Source organism: Panthera onca, chromosome E1 (assembly GCF_046562875.1).
Source record: "Panthera onca isolate mPanOnc1 chromosome E1, mPanOnc1 haplotype 2, whole genome shotgun sequence".
In the NCBI taxonomy this organism is placed as follows: Eukaryota; Metazoa; Chordata; class Mammalia; order Carnivora; family Felidae; genus Panthera; species Panthera onca.
This window is the reverse complement of record NC_138352.1, coordinates 33,330,340-33,354,281: the sequence shown is the minus strand read 5'-3', so window position 1 is coordinate 33,354,281 and position 23,942 is coordinate 33,330,340. Positions and strand designations below refer to the sequence as shown.

The window sequence follows — 23,942 nt, the reverse complement described above, 5'->3', positions numbered from 1 at the left end:
TTCTGTCTGTTCGGGTCCCACTCATGACAGTGGTTAAAGCACTTGTCCTGGAGTCAGACTACTATTCAACATGGTTTTCCACTTACCAGCCATTAAACCCTCTGGCAAGGGACCTCACTCCCTGTGCCCTCACTTCCTCAATTGTAAATGAGAATCGTAATGGTACTACTTTCTTGGTTTTAAATTTTACATATGTCGGGGCGCCTGGGTGGCTCAGTCGGTTGAGCGGCTGACTTCGGCTCGGGTCACGATCTCGCGGTCTGTGAGTTCGAGCCCCGCGTCGGGCTCTGTGCTGACGGCTCCGAGCCTGGAGCCTGTTTCAGATTCTGTGTCTCCCTCTCTCTCTCTCTCTGACCCTCCCCCGTTCATGCTCTGTCTCTCTCTGTCTCAAAAATAAATAAATGTTAAAAAATTTTTTTTAAAAAATAAATTTTACATATGTCTACTTGTGTAACCACAACCTAGATTTCCGGCACCCCAGAAAGTTCCCTCATGCCCCTTCCCAGTCAACACCCACACTCTCCCACAGCCCACTCCCCAGGGAGCCACTAATGAGAATTTTTATCACCCTCCATTTGTTTTGCCTGTTGTTGAACTTCATATAAGTGGAATCCTGTGTACGTGCTCTTTCGTGTCGGTTTTCTTTTGCTCAACATGTTTGTAAGATTTTTCCGTCACGGGGTTACTTGGAAGATGAAATCAGGCTGTGCCCAACACAGACACAGATGACAGTGGGCATGTGTGGGACCACACTGGGAGATCCCAGAGGGCAGGAATGGAGTCTATGCCCCTGTGCTCTGTTCCCACCCGATGCAGCATGTGGTGGACAGAGACTCTGGACGTTCTCTGAAGACCTTGGATGCTGCTTCGGTGGGAATGATGGTCAGGACTGGGCTGCCCTCCAGCTGTTCTCCCAAGCTTTCTCTTCCCCACTCCTGTGCCAGTTCTAGGGCAGAGAGTAAGCTTATCATCCGGTATCAGCCTTCGTAGCACCCCTGCTGGGAGCGCAGGACTGTGCCACAGCTAGAACTTAACTTTATCCTGCACTCATCCACAGGTTCTTAGAGTGTCTGAGAAGAGGTTGGAAAGATCCCCCAAACTGCCGTTAGCATCCGTTTTGGAGGTTGGGTGTACCAGGACATAGTCTTGGCTGTGCCCTTCCATCATTGGTGCCGGACAGTCTTAGGGGAAGGCTGTAAACAGCTTGACACCTGTACGCCTCTAGCCATTTGGGCACCCTTTCTTCCCCTTGCACTTACCAGAGCTTAGGATGGTGGAAGTGAGGGCTGGTCGCTTGGGTTTGAACCCGCCCCAGACAGGCCAGCTCTTCACCTTGCCCAAAAGGAGCATGCCTGAGGTCTCCGTGTCTGTCACTGGTCAGCTCATGTTCTGTCATCTGGCACAGGCTCCATTACAGACTCGGAATAGGTAACCCTACGTTCACGTGTGGTCCCAGTCTGGATGACTCCTAAGAGATCTGGAGGTCACAGGCTTCTGCCTGCCTTGTAACTTGAGAGAGGAGCTGGTGCATCGAGCGGCATTATCTGAAGTTAGCGATATTTGGCGATGGTGTGGCTGGCAAGACCCCACAGCAGGTGATGGTCCAGATGAGCGGCCCCCACTGGGTCCTGCCTAACTCTTAGCTTGGTTCACAAGGCCCTCGGTGTGCTGGTCCATGCCCGCTTCTCCAGCGCTATCTGCCACCTCACCCTCCTGCTCATTCAGTGTCCCAGCCGTGCTGGGCTATTTATAGTCCCCTTGAGGGGCCCTGCTGTTTTACGCTTTGTGCCTTTGCCAAGCCTCTTCTCATTGCCTAGAACTCTGCTCCCGTCCCCATCTGCCTGGCAAGCACCCACACATCTTTCAAGATTCAATTAATAATGTTAATAATAGCCACTAAGATTTATTGGGTGCTTACTATGTGCTAAGTGCTTTGCATGCCTTATTCCAGTTAGTCCTCAAAGCAGGCCCGGGCACTTAGCCCCTTCATCATCCTCTTTCACATTCACTCGATTAACCAATATCCATTTATAGGTGGCTGCCCTGTGCCAGGCACTCTTGTGAGCACAGAGAGGTTAGGAAGTGATGGAGCCTGGACTGGAACCTGAGCCGTGTGGCCCTAGGGTCTTGCTCTTAGCCACAGCGATAAACCACCTCCCTCTGGGGCACCTGGGTGGCTCAGTCGGTGAAGCGTCTGACTCTTGGTTTCGGCTCAGGTCGTGATCTCACAGTTTGGGAGTTCAAGCACTGCACTGGGGTCTGTGCTGACAGTGCTGAGCCTGCTTGGGATTCTCTCTCTCCCTCTCTCTCTCTGCCCCTCCCCTGCTTGTGCGCACACACGCCCTCTCAAAATAAATAAATAAACCGCCTCCCTCTGAGTACCACCTAACCTCTTCCAGTGCCCCCTCACCCACACTGTTGCCTCCTCCCTCCTCTCTGCCTCACCTGTGAAGTACTTCTGTCATAGCACCTGCGATGTCTTATGGCTTATTGGACAGCCTTCCTCTGCTGGGCTGGAAGGGTATCACTCAGGAATGTGTTTATTTTAAGTGGCAGAAAATCCAACAGATAGGGGCTTATATTTTTCACTTAAATAAAAAACAAGATGGACTGTTTCTTTTAAAAAATTTTTTTTAACGTTTATTTATTTTTGAGACAGAGAGAGACAGAGCATGAACGGGGGAGGGGCAGAGAGAGAGGGAGACACAGAATCTGAAACAGGCTCCAGGCTCTGAGCCGTCAGCACAGAGCCTGACACGGGGCTCGAACTCCCAGACCGCAAGATCATGACCTGAGCCGAAGTCGGCCGCTTAACCGACTGAGCCACCGAGGCGCCCCAAGATGGACTGTTTCTAATGTGGTTCAGTAGCTCAGAAGCATCAAGGGGAATGTCTGTGTTCTTTCTTGATCATTTCCTCACGACAGCAATATGGCCACTGTCACTCCAGTCATATTTGTGTTCAAGGCAAGGAGTCCCTTTTTAATGATCAAAGCAAAGGCCTTGCTGAGGCCCCATCATGCTTTACTGGGTCTCATTGACCAGAACGATGTCAAAGGGCCACTCTAGTTGTAAGAGAGGCAGAGAAAGTGAGTGTCTTGCCTGGGACTGGGTCCTTTGCCATCTCATATAAAACCAGGGTAGGGTAAGCAGGGGAGAAGGGAAGATGGATATTGGGTAGGAGCTAGAGAGCAGAGATCACGTATTAATTTCTCCCGAATTCTTAGAATCTGAGGGCTTTATAATTGTTTTGTGCTATTGCCTTGCATTTATCCTGTGCAAATACAGACCCTTTTACTTTTTCAAACCTAGTATCCTAGTGTACATGCTGTTATTTCCTATTTCACTTAATAAGATGATACCTACTATCCATATAATTTTTTTTTAAATTTACATCCAAGTTAGTTATTATAGTTCAACAGTGATTTCAGGGGTAGATTCCTTAATGCCCCTTACCTATTTGGCCCATCCCCCCTCCCACAACCCTTCCAGTAACCCTCTGTTTGTTCTCCATATTTGAAAGTCTCTTATGCTTTGTCCCCCTCCCTGTTTTTATATTATTTTTGCTTCCCTTCCCTTATGTTCATCTGTTTTGTCTCTTAAAGTCCTCATGTGAGTGAAGTCATATGATATTTGTCTTTCTCTGACTGATTTCACTTAGCATAATACCCTCCAGTTCCATCCACGTAGTTGCAAATGGCAAGATTTCATTCTTTCTGATTGCCGAGTAATACTCGAGTAATGTCGAGTAATATATAATTGTATATATATACCACATCTTCTTTATCCATTCATCCATCAGTGGACATTTGGGCTCTTTCCATACTTTGGCATATTGTTGATCACCATCCATATAATTTTAATGGCTACATAGTAGTCCGTCTTAGAGAAATACCATACTTTACTCAACTGGCTCCCCATAATTAATCATTTGGGTTGTTTTTAATATTTCACAATCATAAAGAACCCTGTGATTAATAACCTGTAACCTTATTTTTAGATACACTTATAATTAATTTCTGAGGACATAGTCTTGGGTTATGCTGGGTTAAAAGCTCTGCCAACAAATAGAGCTTTCAAAACCAGTTACCAAACTGAATTCAGACAAGCTGTCCCAGGTGTACATACCCTCCAAGAGTTTCTCTTTTTTTTAAGAATTTATTTCATTTTTTAATTTAAAAAATGTTTTTATTTATTTTTGAGAGAGAGTGAGTGAGACAGCACGAGTAGGGGAGAGACAGAGAGAGAGGGAGACAGAATCCAAAGCAGGCTTCAGGCTCTGAGTTGTCAGCACAGAGCCCAACCCGGGACTTGAACCCATGAACTGCAAGATCATGACCTGAGCCAAAGTCGGACACCCAGCCGACTCAGCCACCCAGGCGTCCCTAAGATTTTATTTTTAAGTAATCTCTACATACAACGTGGGGTTCAAACTCACAACCCTGAGATCAAAAGTTGCACACTCCACCACCCAAGCCAGCCTTGTACCCCCATACCCTCCACAAGTTTCTGAGGGTACCTGTTCCCTGGAAACTTTGGGTATTTTTTTTTAACCTTGCTGATTTGATAAAAAAAATAGCAACAATCACAACCCTCCCCCCCCAACGCACACACACAAAATCAATTTTCTTTGATTACAGGGAGGTTAACATTTTATGTTTTATTTTTTAAAGTTTATGTATTTATTTTGAGAGAGAGAGAGAGAGAGAGAGAGAGAGAGAGAGAGAGAGAATGCAGGGAGGGGCAGAGAGAGAGAGAGAGAAAGAGAGAGAGAATCCCAAGCAGACTCCACACTGTCAGGGCAGAGCCCAATGCGGGGCTTGAACTCATGAACGGTGAGATCATGACCTGAGCCTAGATCAAGAGTCGGACTCTTAACCAACTGAACCACCCAGGTGCCCCTCCATCTTGTTTTTTCCTGTGTTTCAGAGTAAGTTGAAGACAGCAGTACTCTTCCCTGCAGCACTTAAGCGTGGATATCATTAACTAGTGTTCAATATTTAGTGAAATATGTATATGTATTTGAGGAAGGTGATGGAGGCGTCAACCTGTGTACCCCAAATCCCTGTCAAGACACAGAACATTTCTATCACCCCGGACAGTTCCCCGTGCCCCTTACAATCAACTGCTGTCCCTACCCCAACCCCAGAGGTAACTGCTATTTTCTGTTTGTTTTCAACCATAGATTACTTTTGTCTGTTCTAGAACGTCATGTAAGTGGAACCATACAAGATGTGCTCCTTTGTGTCTGGATTCTTTCACTTACCATAATGCTTGTAAGAGTTATTTCTGTTGTTCTATGTATCGGTAGTTTGTCCCTTTTGATTGGTCCTTTATTGTAAGGATATATAAGGAATACCTATTTTTAAGGGGTGGGCAGAGCAAGAGGATTCCACCAAGGAGACTTAGAAAGAATAGTGAATGAAGGCAGTAGGAAAAGCACTCAGACAGAAGGTCAAGAAAATCATCTGGGTCAGTTATAAATAAGTTTGACTACATATAACATAAAAACTAAATAATAGTGGCTTACATAACAAGCATTTTTTCTCCTCTCCTCTAAAAGAACTCTGGAGATAGACAGTCCTGGAGTGGTATGGCAGTTCATTGTGCCATCACCAGCCCAGGTTCCTGGCTTCGCACTCAGCTACCTTCAGTGCTGGCTTCTAGCCTCAATATCACCTCATGGTTTAATATGGCTGCTGGAGCTCCAGCCATCCCATCTGCTTTCCAAACTGGCAATAGAAGGAGGAAACATGGAGGGGAGGGGGGAATGGCATACCTTACAGCTAGACCAATCTTTCTTAGCAGCCTTCCTCAAGGTTTTACACATATCCACTTAACATCTCATTGGTTGGAACTTATTCACATGGCCCACACCACTAGAGAAAGTAGTATTTTAGCTAGCCACTGGGCACACTGCCACTCCAAATATAATGATATTTCTGTTACCAGGAGGGGAAATGGATATTGGCTGTTAGCAGCCTCCTCTGACTTTTCTCTTTTGAGACCTAGTGGCCAAGCCATGGTCAACTCAGCCTTTCTATCCATGGCCTCTCATAAACTGAAGCCTGTGCTTGGTAGTTTTCCATCCTCCTGAGTCCCCAGGACTCCTTCCTTCTCTGAGGGTGGGTTTCTTTTATATCCCTTTTCCTGGTAGGGGCTCTCCTGGGTCTCTGACTGACTTCCTGGGCTGTTAGCATTTTACAGAGGGTGGAACGAAAGGAAAAGCATCTAAGAACATTTGCAGAGAGCCCTGTATGCATTCTCTCCACTTCTGGGCCTCCCCCACTGCTATGGCTGGCACCTTCCCTCCCCACCTTGGTCAGCCTCCCCTGACAAGGAGAGCTGCGGAAGTAGATTTCTCTGGAAGGTCAGTGAAGCTCAAAGGGGAAAGGCTGGCATTTGGAGACAGACAGACTTGGGTTCAGATCCTTGCCACAAATCTCTCTGAAACTCAGAGACGTCTGCAAACAGGGATGGTGAGAACAGCTGTATAGACGCGGCTGGGTTGAGAGGAGCAGGAGACGCGGGTCCGTGGCCACCACTTGATAAGGCTGAATCGTGCACACGTGAGGGAAGGCCACCGGAGACCTTCCCGCCTTGCCGTGACCCAGGCAACTCCAGACCGTGTGGTAGAGGCGAGCCTTACCACCCTCCCTGTTGTCCCTTCTGCCCCTTGGAAATAAATTGAGACTAACGGATCTGGTCCTGTGACCCCTGGAAACACAGATAAGTGTATAGGAGAGTCAGCACAGCCTGCTGGAATCTGAACTGTTGGCCGGGTCAGGGTTCACCATAGCTCGAACCCCTGACCATGACTCCAGACACTAATAGGAGAGCCTGGAGCCTCCTGGAGGAGACATGGCAGGTTAACGTGATGTTCCATTCCCTCCTCGTGCTTCTCCAAAGTGAGTAGGTCTCCCCAAACAGCCGGGCCCCCTCACAGTGCCAGACTTGGGCAGAATGGATGCTGTGGCTTCTCTTTCTCCCTCCTGCCCCATGGAAATAGCAGAGTCGGCTCACCGCCCGCCAACCTCACGCATAGGTCCTGTGTCCTCTGGTCAGTGAGCCCTATTTCCACGTGCATGGCACACACACATCACAGTGGCTCTTCACTTGCATGCCTGTTCTGGGGGAAAAAAAAATAGTTTATGTTCTCTGACAGCTTAATGGGCCGTCAGCACAGGGACTGGAGAGGAAGTCAGAGGGAGCAGGTGCAGCGAGGCTGGGGGAAGCTCTCGGCTGCCAAAGGGCCAGATTGGACTGAGTATAGCTGTGGCCAGACGCCCTGGTGACCTGTTGACACCATTCTCAGGCTGCCGGCTGCCCTGGGGCTGGTATTTTGTGACAGAAGAGGAGGAGCCAGGGCCCCGTGGAGAATTTGGCTCAAGCCTGGGACCTGAGAGGGACAGTGCATTCCTCTGCTCATTCATTCCCTCCACGCACATTTCCCTAGATCCTGCCGCGTGTCCGCCCGTGGGTTCTGGGCACACAGCAGTGACTGAGACACCCCGTTCCTGCCCCAGAGGTGCAGGGACAAATGGGCAAGTTAACAGAGGCACTAGAAGGCCACGTGCTGTGGTTCTGAGCTGGGACGCCAGGGAGGACATCCCGGAAGAAGTGAAATCAGAGCGGACGGTGGGACCAGGCCCAGCCAGGGGGTGAGGAGCCGTGAGAGGATTGCTTGTGCTGCTGCAGGAGAGACCCCGCCGGTGGAGCTTGGGGTCCTTTCTGAGGTGCTGCCCTATGTCCCCATGGGCCCGGCCCGCTGTTCCCAGGAGGGGTGTATGTGCATGGGCTCTGCAGCCTGGTTGGTGCTGGCAGCACCAAGGGGGTTAACGGCAGCTCCACTTCCCTGCAGCCCTTTCTTCCCTCTTCTCCGAAGGGAGCCTCCATTGAAATTCTAGAAATAAGTGCCGGCTTTTGAGTCTGCTGTGAAACCATGTCCCTGCCAGGCCCCAGAGCCACCTTCTCGCCCACACTGTGCCAGCCTTGGGCTCCATCTTGTGCAGGGGCCTCGTTCAGAGGGGTGAGGACTCCCCGGGTGCAGTGCCTCAGCCCTCCGCCCCGAAACCTGCTCTACCCCCCACACCAGGCATCGGCTCGGTGTACAAATGGTACCCAAGGAGGAGGGGCTCAGGAAGTGACATCGCCTGGCCCGCCCCACCTCCTTATTCCCTATAAAAAGCAAAATGGTGACTCAGAGAGGAGAGTTGGAAGCGTCCTGCCTCCTGCTCCCACTGTGAATTTTTAGACTTGGAATTAGGCAGGAGGCAGAGGAAACAGCAGCTCGAAATCCGCGACTGACATGCTGTTTGGCGGGTGGCAACCGTGGAGCCGCTCCTCCCCTACTCCCAGCAGCCCCTGAACTGCAGCCCCAGGACCTGCTGGCGCTCCCCAGCCCCTCTCGAGGCCCGGGGCCCCCACGCAGCCCCCGCCCGGGCCTGGCCGTGCATGCCTCACGGGGGGGCATGGCAGCCGGGAGTCGCCGCAGGCGCCCACTGCGCTATCAGTCCCTGGCAGCCCTCGTGGAGGACTCTCAGTGGCCTTTCTTGTTCCTTGTCTCAGACTTCAGCTACGGGGCAGACGACTACGACGGAGAAGGGAATGAGGAGCAGAAGGGGCCCCCGGAGGGCTCGGAGACCATGCCGTACATCGATGAGTCGCCCACCATGTCGCCCCAGCTCAGTGCCCGTGGCCAAGGCGGCGGGGACAGCATCTCCCCCACCCCACCTGAGGGGCTGGCGCCTGGGGTAGGTGCACCTGCTTTTCCTTCTGGGGTGGGGAAGAGGGGGCTCTGGGGGACGGGGGAAGGCAGGCACGGGTGTTGTGGGCTAGGCCCTGCCTGGGACGCTACTGGGAGAGCAGGGCTGGGGAAATGTGGACCTGGCGGCCTTGTCACCTCATTCCAGTCCTGGGCCCCTCAGACTAGGCTCCGCACCACCACCTGCTGCTCTCTCTGCCGCCCCTGCACCTATCTCTGCCTCCTCTACCAGCCATCTGCTTCCCCTGCCTTCTGGACACCCTCACTTCCTCTCTCAGCTTTCTCTTCCAGCCCCTCTCTAGCAGGATGGGGCCTGGGGGAGGGAACAGGCCCTTCTCTCTGGGCCAGAGCAGCGCACATGGCCTGTGGGCTGTAAATGCACAGATGCCGGCTCAGCAAAGCGAGGCTGGTCTCCGTGCTCTCTGTGGGGTGGAGTGAGCTGCTTCCGTAGCATTCCCTGAAGATCAAGGGCCCCCCATGCTGCCCTCCTCTGTTGACTCTGGAAGGGAATCAGCCCTAATGGTGTCCCCCTCTCCTCTTGTCGGCTGATAGGAGCTCTGCTCCAAAGAGAAGCATATTAGAAGGAACATTAAGTATGTGCTTTGAGATGGGCCAGGAGGTTTGCAATCCTTGTGATTCATGCCGTTCCTGGCCACAGGGACTGGCTGTGTCTGGGCCCAGCTTGTATGTGTGCACCTGAGACACATGAGCAAGTGAGGCAGAGGGGCTCCTGGGGGCTGTTTTTCTGGAGTTGGGGAGAATCAAAGCCCTTCCTCTATTTGGGGGGCTGGGGCATGGAGTGCCTGGTCCTGCTTGGTAAAGGGCTTGTCCAGATGCGTTCTGTGGGGGACCCCTTTCTTCCCTCCAGCAACCCCGAGGAGCAGTCACTCAGATGCTGTGAGATACTTGTTCCCCTCCCGAAGGGCCCAGCAATCCCCGCTCCACAGGAGGGCTGCCTGGACTCTACCATTTCTGGAGAACCCCCTGCTTCTTTCCCTCCCAGCCTCCTTGGCCACCTTCCACCCCTCCGCAGAGCTCTCACCCCCTCTTCACACACTGGGGTGGCTGTTATAGCCTTTGGCAACAAGGGCCTTGGCAACCGGCTTCCCACTTGAGGGAAGCCACATTGTTGCCATGGCAACAGAGGCTGAGGCAGAGCTTCGTGGCTGCCAGGCAGTGCAAGTTTGGAAATGGATGGTGGGGGCAGGTGGGAGGTGGAGGGGACGGGTGAGGTTCAGGACCCCCACAGCTGGCATTCTGGAGTGTTGCCCTGTCATCCTAAGGAAGGCGAGAGTCCACCATCTCGGACATGCAGGGCAGGATTTTTGCTAGTGATGGAGGGAGCATTCTGGGGCGTGAACTGAGGCCAACCAGAGGAAACAAGGCTAAAACTCTTGCTTCCCGTCTCTGCCTTCAGGTCTCTGACCAAACAGAGCTCAGAGGCCCCTTGGAGGACTCAGCTGTTACCCCACTGTGAGCAGGTGCAGGAAGATTCACTGTAGGACCCAACCCAGAGCCAAGAATGCTGGCTGAGAGTTGAGAACGTGTGGCCAAACAGAGCTGCTTGCTGACAAGCGAAGTGCCTCTGCCATTTTCATCCCCCTTCTCTGCCTCTCCCCGCCCCCCTGCCTTCCTCCTTGCTTCCTGCCTCGGGTCCTTCCCTCATCACGTGACCGCCTCGCCGGCATGCTTGCCCATCGATTTTTAGATTCCTTGGTGAAAGGTGCTGGTGGGTGCTTTTCCCAGTGAAACAGATCACAGGCACAGCGGGAGACCCCCCCTCGCCTGGAGCTCTGAGGTTTTGGGCCAGTGACTTTCCTCACTTTGTGGCTGCCCATTTTGTTTGGTGGCTCACGAGTGAGTGGGTTTTTTTTTGAGGACTTTGAAATCCAGAGATGCTACAGTGAGAACTGACTAAAGTGCTTGGGAACCCCGGAATTGATTTTTTTTACACCATTGGCTAGAAGTCATGCAAGGTAGGGGTGGGGAGCATTTATCCAACTTGGGGATACGGGTGAAGATTGCAGTCCGATGAACCTCCTTCCGGCCCACCTTCCTTCCTGGAGTTAGTTGCATTTCTGCCCTTTCCTCTGGGTCACTGGCCCCATCTAGTGGACTCTGCAAGTATTGCTGTTTACATCGGGGTGCCACAGAGAGTTGACACACCCCTTCCTGAGTACTCGGGCGCTATTTTGGTTTAAAAACAAAACAAAACAGAAAACCAAGGTTTTTGCTACTTGGCTCTGTTCATTTGGCCAGGCAGGTCTCCTCCCTGCCAGGCTTCCTGTTGGGGCCTTGGGAACCAAGGGGACTTTTGGACCAAGTCAGACGATTGTTCTAAGTATTCAGATGTCTGGCCTCTGGCAGCTGGGCATTTCACAGCCCTGTATGCAGCCAACTTGTGCTGGGAAGCCTAAGGTTTGGTCCTCCAGAGAACAGAACCAATGGGATGCCTATCTATATCTGTAGGGAGATTTATTTATTTTTTTAATGTTTGTTTATTTTTGAGAGAGAGACAGAGCATGAGTGGGGGAGGAGCAGAGACAGGGAGACACAGAATCCGAAGCGGGCTCCAGGCTCTGAGCTGTCAGCCCAGAGCCCGACGCGGGGCTCGCACCCACGAACCGTGAGATCATGACCTGAGCCGAAGTCGGACGCTTAACCGACTGAGCCACCCAGCCGCCCTTGATTATGGAATTGGCACACTTCATTATGGAGGCCAAGAAGTACCAAGATCTGCAGTCAGCAAGCTGGACACCCAGGAATGATGTAATAGTTCCCGGTTGAGTCTGAAGGCCTAAGAACCAGCAGAGCCAAGTAGTGTGAGTTCTAGTCTGAAAGCCAGCAGGCTCGAGATCCAAGAAGGGCCAGTGTTTCAGTCTGAGGCTAAAGCCTGGAAGAGACTCGTGTCTCAGCTTGACTGGCAGGAAGAGTTCCCTTTTATTAGGCCTTTTTGTTCTACTTGGGTCTTCAGTTGATTAGATGAGGCCCACCACCCCCATCAGGGAGAGAAGCAGCTATACTCAGTTGCCTGATGCAAATGTTAATCTCACTCAGAAATGCCCTCATGACACACTCAGAATAACTTTGACCAAATGTCTGGGCCCAGGCAGGTTGTGACACATAAATGTAACAATCTTGACAGTCTCACTCGTGCAGCAGCCCAGAAACGGAAGGAACACGAGCTTTAGATAGGTGAACACCTGCTACTCTCTAGCTGTAAGGCCCTGGATAAGTGCCATGACCCCTCCGAGCCTCACTTTCCTCATCTTGAAATAGGACCAGCTGCCTGGATTGTTGGGGAGAGACTGGGATAGCTCAGGTGAAGCCCGCAGCGCTGGGTCTGGCTCACCGTGGGTGCTCAGCCCTTGGCGACTGGGACCCACAAGACTTTTCTCGCCTGTTTTTGGAGCCAAGACCATTGTAAGGACCTGGTCTAATGAATATTAGCTAGACAAGAACTGAATCTGCTTCTGCAACCTCCTTTCCTGCCAGGTATGGTGGCCCAGATTGGAGCCAGATCTCTGTGGTGTCCCAGTCTCCTCGCTCCCCAACCTGCCCCCTACAGCCTGGCTCTGCTGCTCTTGTCTTCGGTGTGCCCCAGCTGTGCAGCCCACTAGGCCTCGGGGGAAACCTCAAGCCCTGCCCTGCAGACCCTCCTCTTCCCTCAAGCCCAAGCTGAGCAGAGCCCCTTAGTAGGGCCAGGGCCTCACGTCACTGGTGGCTCGATTCGACCGACAGTGCCTGATTTCACCTTGGGAAGGCAGGGCAGGGACTCTTGATCTCAGCTGACAAGTTGGGGTACACGTTCCTCTGCCAGGACCATGGTCATACAGAAAAGCTTGCTCCCTGTAAGCCAGAGACTCCTCCTTCTGCCCCCTTGGGAGACATGGTAGAAAGTGGAAACAAGGCAGAGAAAAGATCTGGGTGTTGTCTCCGGGCTTCCGCTGCCTAGCTGTGTGACCTGAGGGATGCCACTCCCCCTGTCTGGCTCCAATCTACTCATCTGTAAAGGGAAGATACTGAGAATTTCCTCCCTCCTGACCGCCCACACCCGTCATGAGGTTTCTGTGAGACAGTGTCAGGCAGGGCGCTTTGCAAATTGTAGAGTCTGTACCCACGTTGGTGGGACTGCTCAATGTCAGACTTGTTCTGTAGTTCCGGGGGTATCCAGAGGCAGGTCAGAGGCATCTAATAAAAGGCCAGATGGAGGGGTTCAGACTTTAGCCAGCGGGAGAGTCCAGAGTAAGGGCGGGGGGCGTTGAAACGGTCACCGTTGTCCTTCCATCTCCCCCACCCGCTTCTCCTCGTCACAGCTGCCTGGACTTGGCTGAGCCTTTTACGCAGGTTGTCTCATTCAGGGCCTGTGAAGTTGGTGCGGTAATCGTCATCTTACAGTTGAGGAAACAGGCTGGCAGAAGTGACATAATTCACCCAAGACTAGCCAGCGGGGCCAGAGATTTGTTGAAACTCAGGTCTCTTGGACACCACCTCCCTTGTGAAGTTTTACAGCCCGTCGCTGAGCCCTTTGCTCTTTGGGAAGAGTGCACCGTTCCTTGTGGGGCCGGTCGGCCCCGTGAGATCAGGAGCCCCGGTCCCTGATCATTTCCATGGCCCCCCTCCGCAGCTCCTGGCACCTGCTGTTTGTGGAACTGAACTGAGTAGTACCAAGTGGCCAAGGACTCACGATGCAGTCTCAGGTCATGAAGTTCGGGAGATCTCTGCTCCCTCTTTCCTTCTTCAGTCCCTTCCGAAGGTTGGGTTTGGGGAGTTGAGGTTGCTTCCAGGTGAATGGAGGAGCCAGGTGGAGAGCCAGAGCATGTGAGATTGTGTCCCAGTCTGGTCCCTCTGGACATTGTTAGAGGCCTGGGTTGGGTGGGCTAGCGGCTGCCGTGGTCTTTACTCCTCTCAGGAGTTTCCATCTGCCAGTGGAATCAGAGACAGACTCTCCTCAAGTTTCCAGCATCCTGTCTCAGCAGCCTTGCCCCCTACTTGTCCGTTTCTGGATCTTTGGGCCCCACCGCTACCAGGTGGCGAGCTCGGAGCCCATGGGCTTCATTGCCTCCTAACTCCTCCCATTACTGGGTGAGCTCCCACCCCATTTGTAGATGAAGAAGCTAAGGTTCAGGGGGGTTCCCTGGCTTGTCTGGGTTGAGAAGGAGGTGAGCAGGAAGTAGGGAGACATAGCGCCCTGGTTGCAACCTCAGCCCCCTCCACGGCAGGTCCTCTCTGGCCCGTGCCCTCTTCACACCTGGCTCGGATCTGGCCTTCTGTGGTTGACCACACCTGGCTGACCTGGAGCATCCCTGTAGCTCTCACAGCCTGTCTGCATCTGCCCCTCCCTGCCAGCCTGCTGGGATCAGAGTTCCGTGATGGATTTCACATCCACCCCTAACGCTTCTTCCAAAGGGACATTCAGTGAAGGGATGCTGATCTCCTGCAGGTCCCGGGCACTGTGGCTGTGAGGGTGAGCTCAGCCAGGACCATCCTCTGCACTTGAGGCCCTGGAGTCTCCAGGGGTGGGGCAGGGAGGCAGACTGACCTACATGTAATCACACCAACTGGGGTGAAATTGCGTGCGAACTAAGTGCCCTAGACGCCCCGCCCCTGAGAATGTGCTCTCACAAAAGTGAGCCACCCTGGGGCCAGAGGCAGGGGGTTTGTGCAGAAGGGCAGAGCACCTCCTCCAGGCCAGCAGGCTGGCTCTTGCCCCAGGGACTGTTTTCCATCACTGTCACCCAGTTTCTCCACTAGTGGGTGCCAGCGCTTTCTTTCACACGGATGATGCACTGGTGAGCATGCCACCCTCAGGGTTACCAACTGGGTGCTTCTGTCTGGAGGGTCTCAAGACCCCTCACCATCCTGCCCATGTGGCAAAAGGAAAAGAGCTCATAGAAACACTTCCAGAGGGGCTCCTGGGTGGCTTGGTCGGTTAAGCATCCAACTCTTGGTATTGGCTCAGGTCATGATCCCAGGGTCGTAGGATCGAGCCCCAGGTTGGACTTCGTGCTGAGCGTGGAGCCTGCTTGGGATTCTCTCTCTCTCTGTGTATCTCTCTCTCTTTCTCCCTCTGCCCCTCCCTCCCCCCATGCTCTCTCTCCCTCTCTAAATTAAAAAAAAAAAGAAGAAGAAAAGAAAAAAGAAACACTTCCATAGCACTTACGAAATGCAGGCACTGGTTGTTACAGCACTTTCTAAGCATTAACTTATTTAGCCCTCGCCATGACCTCGTGAGCAAGGCACCATTATTGCCCTATTTCACAGATGTGGAAACTCAGGTGCAAAGAGGTTACACAACTCACTTAAGGTCCCACACCTGGTGAGTGGGAGGGTACTCGTCACAGCTGCTCTCTGCTTTCTCTCCAGAACATTGCCCTCTGCGCCTTTCTTTTACCTCTTTCTGGCTGTGTGGCTTTGGGCAACTTGCAGAGTCTTGGTACCCTCAGCTGAAAATGAGGATAAATACCTCCTGTCCGGAAGGGCTACCGCGAGGACCAAGTGACATAGTAACTGTGAGAACACCTCGTTCTGCCTGGGCTGCACAGAGGACCCGTTCCGGAGGTGATAGTTGAATTTGAATCTCTCTTGGGATGTGAACCCAGTTCTCCATGAGTCCCTGGCTCTGGCTGCCCTCAGACCCTCCTGTCCCTGCTCTAGTCCTAGCAGAGGGGGCTCAGCCCCCAGTGCCATTCTTGCCTGGTGAGGGCCCCTGTGGAGGGCACCGCTGTGGAGGATTCAGGGGGAGGAGAGGCACACAGAGGAGAGCCCAGGTGCTGGGAAGGAGGTTAGACTTGTCTTGGGCCATTTCTCACTTGGCTACAGTCTGCCTTCCCTTCTCCCTGGCCCCCACTGCAAGGGTGTTCCCCTTAAGCCCACCTTCCGGGACACCCCCCGCCCCCCGCCAGGGGTTTGTGAGCTAAGGAAGGAGGGAAGTGCTGGGAACTTGAGATAAAGCCACGCCTGGCCCACTCACTTGGCGCCAGTGGGTGCTTACCCCTCCTCCCCTTCAACCTGTTTCCTTTGGTAGGACTGTTCCCTTTGGCCCTATGAGCCTCTTATCATATGACCAGTTTCCATAGGAACCATCCATCCAACCTCAACACCTTGATTTATCTTTTCGGGAGACCCTTTGCCTTGCCCCGTAAGCTTCAATTTCTACTCACCAAGTATTTTCTGAGCACCCACATTTTACAAGATATTGTGGGGAATTAGCATGAGCAGGGGTTGCCCCTAACCCCTCTCATACACACACACACACACACACACACACACACTCTATTTCAAGGCCATCTGTGCAACAGCCTTGAAAGATGTACAGCGTCCCAAGGGAGGAGTCATGTGACCTCAGGTGGGGCAATCAGGGTGGGGAGCATGTAGGAGGCAGCCTCATAGGTAGTGTTCTGCCTGGGCATTGGCCAGGAGGGCGTTCTAGATAAAGAGGGCTGTGTAAGTTCTGGAATGTGGGAAAATCTCTGGAGATTTGAGAAAAGGAGAATGGTCTGGTGTGGCTGGGCATCGGGTTCATTGGAAGAGGTGGGGAGTGAGGCTGAGAGTGAGCTAGGGCTCCCCACTTCTGTGCTCCCCACACCCCACCACCACTGCCAAAAAAAAAAAGGATAGCTGGTGGCTAATAAGGGCTGACACTTGCCAGGCATTGCCCTACATGGACTAGTCCTCACTGCAACCCTAGAATTGGTGCTATGATTATCCCCATTTTACAGATGAGGAAACTGAGGCCCAGGGTGTTTGAATGACTTGCCCAGGGTCACACCAACGTCAAGAAGCAGAGGGAGGATTCATATCCAGAATCTAGGGAAGTTCTTTTTGGTTTTGTTTTTGTTTTACTGTATAAATAGTGTCAGTATGGGCTTAGACCCAACATTTGCTTTATATAAAAACCCTATATATGATTATTGGAGTGAATTCTATAACAGAGAAGGGAAGGCAGAATGGGGAGCACAATTATCAGGAAGATGATGAATCTGCTTCCATCTATGGCTGTAGCTGACTCTGTCTGCTCCTGGCACTGGCCCCCTGGGGTCAGTTCTTATTGGCCCCACTGAGCTCCAGCAAATCTGGTGGGGCTTGAGCCTGGGATAGTCAGAGAGGAGGAGGAAGGGGCTTCAAGCCCAGGACAGGCCTGGAGGTGGGAATGTGCCTGGCCTTTCAGAGGGTGTTGTCAACACTTGGATTGGTTGAATCACCAGCAAGGGCCCCACTGCCCTTGTTTGGGCTGATTTGGTGGCTTCCTGCTGGGCACGGAGTGAGCAATGTTTTAGAAAGAATAATCTGATGTCAGTGGGAGGGATGACCATTGAACAATGGTCCTGTCATTCCCTGCTTAAAACTCTTCGATGCCCTTCCCTCTCTCCTTTTGGTAAAATCCAACCCTTAGCAATGCTGCCAAGACCCTGCCTGATCTGACCACTTGACTGCTGCCTACTTCTGCAGCCTCTTGACCAACCCCCCAACTAGAATGTGAGCTCCAAGATGGACGTTTGCCCATTTCATAACCAAATGCTTGCTCGTTGAAAACGTTAGTGCCTAGAAGTGTGCCTGGCACATAATAGATGCTCAGTAAACATCAGTTGGCTTATTGAATGAACACTCGCCACCCAACTGAATTAATTTCATTGTGCCTCCTCCAGTCCTGTCTGCCCTCCCCCGCCACCCCCACTGGCATGGCTAGCCCCTGTTCATTTTCAAGTATGAGTTTCAAGGTGACCTCCCGCAGAGAACCTTCTAGGACTCCCCCTTGGTGGCATCAGCTGTCTTGTGCTCTCTGTGAGGTGGAGAGAGCTGCCACTCACTCTACTTTCCCAGCCGGAGCAGTTACCACACTTCTTTTTTTAACTTCTTTATTTTCCCTGATTACCTCACTGAAAACCCAGACTTTACAGAAATATGTAATGTAGAAAGTGAAAGCCTCCAAGTGCCATCCTCCAGACAAAACTTCTGTTAAAAGTCGGTTGTGTACTTCTCCTTATTTTACCATGTGACATGACCGCATGCACAGTCCACTTGACACACTTAGCCGTCCCCTTCTGCCGGACATTTGGGTGTTTCTGGCCTTGGGCTGCAGTGAATGTCATTGTACACGGATCTTTGTGTCCTCTTAGAAATGTTTTTGCAGAAAAAGCCCTTAAAGTGGAGTTGCTGCGTCAGAGGGTGTGAACGTTTAACATCACAATAGACATTTCCGTGTTCTCCTTCCTGGGAGAGTTGTACCTCAGCCCCATAGTTCTGAGATTGTGCCCCGCTCCTGGCACTGCTGTGGCTCACAGCGGTCAATCTGTCCCCGAGCCCGTCAGCTCCATGGCGGTAGACGTAGTGTCCCGTTCATGGGTGTGATACGAATGCCCAGTGCACAGCAGGCAGTTGATAGATACTTATTGATTTAGTGGCTATGAGAATGAGGGATGGAGTATGAGTGTAAGGGAAGGCCATGGGGTTTGGGGAGAGGAGCCTATCGGTGGCTTTGAGAGCGTGGGCTTGACAAATGTCAGAAATCTCAATCAGTGCTCCTTGCCCTCCACAGCGTGGTTCCAGCCACACCTCCAAGTTCACCTCCTGCCCCTTTTCTATTCTCTTCTCCATCTGTGTTTGCTTACAAAAAGTTCTCCTTTTTGGCCTTCCTCCCTTTGCCTGCAAACTCTTCCCCTTTTCTTTTTTTAAATTTTTTTAATGTTTATGTATTTTTGAGAGAGAGAGAGAGAGAGAAACAGCATGCATGGGGGAGGGGTAGAGAGAGAGGGAGACACAGAATCCTAAGCAGGGAATCCTAAGCTGTCAGCACAGAGCCTGACGCAGGGCTCGAACCCACAAGCTGTGAGATCAAGACCTGAGCCGAAGTTGGTCGCTCAAACTGAGCCACCCAGGCACCACCTCTTTCCCAACTCTTTCCAGATGCTGCTTAGAAGCCACTCTCCTGTGAAGCTTTTCCTCTGAGGCAGGAATCTGCCTTTGTCCTATGTCCCCACTGTGTTGATCACTGAGACACTGTCTCTTTTGTTCCTATGTCCTTCACTTCCTATAGGTTGAGAGCACTCTAAAGGCTGTGTCTCCCAGATTTGTGTTTGTAATGCCAAGCTTTCTCTGGGTATGAAGGAACAAACAAGGGAGCAGATAGATGGACAGGCAAGATCAGGACTCAAAATGGAATATTATTCTGGTTGTGCAGGGGTGAGATGCTGCAAACTTTGGTCGGGTGGTGGCTTTAAGAAAAGGAAAAAAAAAAGGAAGAACGAAGGGGACTCAGTAAAAGGGATGTGGGGCCTAAGGGAAGGAAGAGTCGCAAGATGATGGCCCTGCCGACAGAAGTGGAGAAGCCAGAAGGGGAAGCTGGCATGGGGGTGGGAGTCGTTTGGTCTGGGTATGTGGAGTTAACGGGCTGTTGGTGGGACTTCCAAGTGAGGAGACCCAGCTGCCAGCATAGATGTCATGCTTGGAGCTGAGCAAGGTGCTGGGTTACAAATGGTGATGGGCTGCCTTTGGCCTGGAAGTAAGAAGGGAAGACTTCTTTAATGGTGGAGAGCAGTGGGCTGGGGCCGGGGTCCTGAATGGGTGACTCCATGCTGACAGGAGGCAGAAGTAAGGAGAACCAGCCTAAAGCAGAGCGGTCAGAGCAGCACCAGCATGCTTACAGGAGCTGAGGGATTTGAGAAAGGCCAGACTGCGGAGGCCAAGGAGTGGGAGAGGGAGGCCTCCGACTTTGGGATACGGCAGTTTAGGGACCTTTGGAGCAGGCTGCTTCTCTGGAGAGGAGGAACGGGAGCCAGGCTGAAGCAGCGGAGTGTGGAGGATGCTGGGAGGAAGCTCAGGTCCAGGGCTGGCTCAGGGCATTTGTAGGGGAAAGGGAGGGGGCATTGCTGGGACTTGTGAGTCACTTCCCCCCCAGGGGGAGGGCTGAGGGCCTCTGAGTGGTGTCTGTATGCCCGATGGAGATGGAAGGGCATTCTAGTTACTCACGGGAATTTCCAGCCAGCTGGGGTGGGGTGGAGCAGAGATGCCTTGGATGTTTAGGGAGCAGCTTCTGAGAGGTTTCAGGGTTTGGGGAAGAAGCGGGTGTTGATCTGGCTCTGCTGGTTAGGGGCATGGGGAATGAAGTCAGGAATACTCCAGGAGACTTCGGAAGGCGCTTTCCCAATTGGGTGGGGGAAGGGACACCAGAGGAGCCCTTGGGCTTTTAGGCCCTTCTCCCATTCCACCTGTATGTCTGACCAGTGGGTCAGTCCTGCCATGCACTTGAAGCTTGCGGGGTGCGAGGCAGAAACTGTGGCATAGAGCCGCGGGCTGGCACACTTGTGCTCTGGGGAATGCCAGGCCTAGTTGTTCCCAAGCACTGGGAACAGCCTCGCCCGCCCAAACCAAATGAGGAATTGTGGCTGAAAGGGCCCTTCAGATGTGTTCTGGCTATTTATAACCCAGCCAGGGCAGGGACAGGGAAAAACCAGGGACTGAGGGAGGGGGCGGGCTGTAAGGTGGGGTGTGCCTGTCAGTCCTGAGGCCCCAAAGAGCCTACCCCAAATCCCTCAGTCTCTATTTCAGCTTTGGTGACAGGGAGGAGCCTATCAGTGGTGAGGACAGCTTCTCTGCTCTAGCAAATGGCACAAGCCCCATCTTGAGCTCAGAGCTTCCACAGACTTCTTTGGGGATTTGGGATTAGAAACTGTTTCCATTCTTCTCCTTTTCCCTCCTCTCCCCTCAACTCTCCATCCAGCTTGGAGGCTCAGCCGGGGGCCCTGTTCTCAGCTGAGGTGCCCAGTGGAAAGGAGAGGTAATGACAAGATGATGCACAGTTGACATTCCTTTGGAACTCATTTCCCAAGAGTTTGACCCTTCCCCGCCAAGGCCATTACCACCTGACAGGGGATATGACACGTGCATAAGGAGGCTGGTGGTAGATACGCGTACTGATGGACAGCTCCAGCACTGCATCATTGAGAGCATGTGTATGAGGAGAAAGCCAAGGGAATCCCTGGCTGGAGACACTGTTGGGGGGCTTGTGGGAGGTTGAGGGGGTTGGCTTGAGTGGGTATGAAGCTTCAGGGCTCACCACCCAGAGTCCTGAATTTTCACTTGATCTACCTGGGTGGTGGCACCTATGATGCAGGTTTACAAAGGTAAGTGGTGTGTTGGTAGTATGTGAAGCTGAACTGGATTCCAAGATGCCAGATCCAATGAGGAAACGGGGCAGAGGGGATATTCGGGGAACACCACCACCCTGTCCCCTACACCTACAGAGCTCTCAACTTCCCTTAGAGAAACAACCAGCTGCGAGAAGGCAGCAACCTTGTCTTGGGCCTAATTCAGTTCACGGATGTGTTTCATTTAGAGCGCACCATGTTTTGTTTTAATGTAATTCATCTGCCATCCTTTTAAAATTGAGAGATATCAGGGCGCCTGCGTGGTTCGGTCGGTTAAACGTCTGACTTCGGCTCAGGTCATGATCTCATGGCTTGTGAGTTCAAGCCCCGCGACAGGCTCTGTGCTGACAGCTCAGAGCCTGGGGCCTGTTTCCAATTCTGTGTCTCCCTCTCTTTCTCTGCCGCTCCCCTGCTCATGCTCTGTGTGTCTCTCTCTCAAAAAATAAACGTTAAAAAAATTTTTTTTTTAATAAAATTGAGAGATATCACCTAGGACTCCAAATTTCCAGGTTCTCTAGAACAATCTGAGATGGGGCGACCTGAAGCCTGCGTTGCCCCTAGCAGCCATGAACTGGAGCTGAGTGGTGGTTTTTTCACCCAGCTCCTACCTGGCGCACTTCACTGCTCTTACCTGCACTCTGACGGCTGCTGGAGTTTGCAACCTTTGCCCTAGGTGTTGTGCTGTGAAAGAGCTTTCCCCAGGTGCTGCCCCTAAACTCTTCCCTCAAGAGAGTAAGTGTCTGCTCCTCTCCGGCTGAGGCCTAGACCACCAGATTGTGCTCTTTGCTGTCTGGATGGATTGAGCTTTGTAACCCCGGAGGAAGCCCAGGGGAAGCCTGCTGGGAGTGGGAAGGGCTGCTGGTGTTATCTCCCTGGGTTCCTTGTACTCTCTGCTGTGGGGCTGGTTCTCCTGGGTGGAGGCCCCTCTTGAGCGAAAAGAGCCCCACGGAGGTGGGATTGCTCATCTCAGCAGCATCTGTGAGTAGGAGATGTGGCATCTCCGGCCGTCCAAGGGGGCCCTTCTGCAGAACCTGGCTGGCACTTTTGCTTCTGTTGTGGTGACGCGGATGGGGCCTCCTCTGCACAAAATCTTGTTCTCCCAGCCACAGTGGTGATAGAAACTGTTTTCTCACCAGGCCTTGGCCTCCCCTCCGCAAAGGTGTCAGAACCCGAGGCAGAGATGAGAAGGGGGCTCAGCTTGTGGCCGTCCCAGGGTGACAGCGAGGCTCGCCCGGGTCTTCCCGGAGGCTGTGCGGGCAGCTGCTCCTCCGCTCCTCCCCCTGCCTGCTCCGGCTCTGGTGAGGGGCTGTAAATAAAGCCTGTCTCTGGGAAGCAGACCTCCCCCTGCGCCCGGCCCGTCTGCGGCCTCCTCGCCCCTCCTCCGCGCTCCAGAAGCCTCCGCCAGCCTCTGGCCGGTGACCGCAGAGAGGGAACGGCTCCACCTCACAAGTCAAGTCGTGCATTTCCTGTGTATTAATAGCAAACGCGAGCCTCCGAGTCCAGAAAGGGCGGGATCTGTGGGACCGGCGGCGGCGGCGGCGGCGGTGGCGGGGCGGCCGGCCGGAGCTCGGGAGCGGCGGCCGGGGAGCGCGGGCCCCCGCCTGCGCCCGGGCCGGCGCGCACAGCAGGAAGGGCCAAGGCGGCCGGCGGGGGCGCCTCCTCCTGCTCCGCCGGCGCGCCGCGCGGTCTCTCTCCAGTGACAGCCCTGCGCTCGCGGCGGCGGCGGCGGCGGGGCTGCCGGAGCGCCGCTTCCCCTCTCCCGGCCTGGGGACGCGCGCGAGGCGGCCCGCAGCCCCGGCGCGCGGGAGGGCCGGGAAGCGGCAGCAGGAAAAGGTTCATAATGGAGCCTTTCATCGGGAGCCGGTGGCCGGGTGCCAGGACTGACTCCGGGGAGGCCAGCATGCTGGTTTAGGCCTGCCCTGCACGCTCTTCCCCTCCCTGCCCGCCTGCCTCCCTCCGGGGCGGCGGCGGCGGCGGCAACGGCTGCTGCTGCTGCGTGGACCCCGCTTCCTGTTTGCCCTCCGCGCCTCCGGCTGCCATGGAAGAGGAAGAGGAGGCTATAGGCTTTTTGGACAAGGTTCTGGAGGATGAAGATGTGTTTCTCCTGGAGGAGTGCGAGCTGGGAACCCCGACCAGCCCCGGCTCAGGGTCCCCCTTCTTGGTGGCCGTGAAGGTGGGAATGTGACACGCCCTGGATGCTTGTCGGGGGAGGGGCAGGGCTGGCAGCTCTCGACTGCCGAAGCTGTGTGCGGGCAGAAATGGCTGGTTTGTGCACCAGCCTCATGGCCGGGTGGAAGCACCGCACTCCGGCTGAGAGGGGCTGGCGCATGCCTGCGAGGGGTTGTGAGGGGCCGAGCTCTCTGGCAGCTGTTCCTGGGGGAGAGGTGCAGTGCCTGCCTCCTCCCCCTGGACCAGTTGTCCAAAGTGGCAGTGGCTGCTGGCTTTCCCCAGCAGGCCAGCTGTGCTGGGGGCTTTCTCTGGCAGTGACATGAGTCACCTGGTGGGCACGGCAATGGTGTGAGCCTGCTGCCCCAGAGGAGCTGGCTGAGTTGAAACCAGGAGGTCGTAATTCATTGTTTCCATGGCAACAGTAGGATACGTGCACTTAGGAAGTTCGGGCCACAGGGGCCACTGGCCTCTTAGCAAGGAGACTTTGTGAGTCTGGGCTAGGGCAAGCAAGAGAGCATTGGGAGAGAGGGAGAGCCAGAGGTCACTGAGCTTCCTTGAAGGGAAAGAATTGGATCAGCTGAAAAGGGGGTGATAACAGCTGGCTCTGAGGCAGGAGCCAGGTGGGTAGGCACTTTTCCCAAGGTGGGCGTAGTCAAGAAGCATCTGTTGGGCCCCAGCCCACTCACTCTGGGGCTGTGAATGTTCTCCCCAGCAATGCGCCTGTCCTGTCGTAGGAGTTGCCTTGAAGGTAGAGCAGGAGGGGGCTGTGCATCAATCCCATTTCCTTTCTTCGCCTCCTCCCCAGGGCCAGGGGTGCCCCTCGCAGCCACACCGGTGCTGCCTGAGGCATGGTGAGGCATCCACA

At 53.5% G+C, this 23,942-nt stretch overlaps 1 protein-coding gene across 4 annotated transcripts in view; it reads left to right on the top strand.

Annotated features, from left to right (window-relative positions):
* Positions 1–23,942, top strand: part of ABR (ABR activator of RhoGEF and GTPase) — a 182,802-nt gene that overhangs the window by 78,970 nt on the left and 79,890 nt on the right. For 3 of the 4 annotated variants that reach the window (XM_060646871.3, XM_060646874.3, XM_060646872.3), the window contains exon 2: positions 8,567–8,751. In XM_060646871.3, the coding sequence (XP_060502854.1) occupies positions 8,567–8,751 (185 nt within the window). Of the gene's footprint in view, positions 1–8,566; positions 8,752–22,350; positions 23,082–23,942 lie in introns of those variants that run through there. The other variant, XM_060646873.3, reaches the window with a different exon arrangement.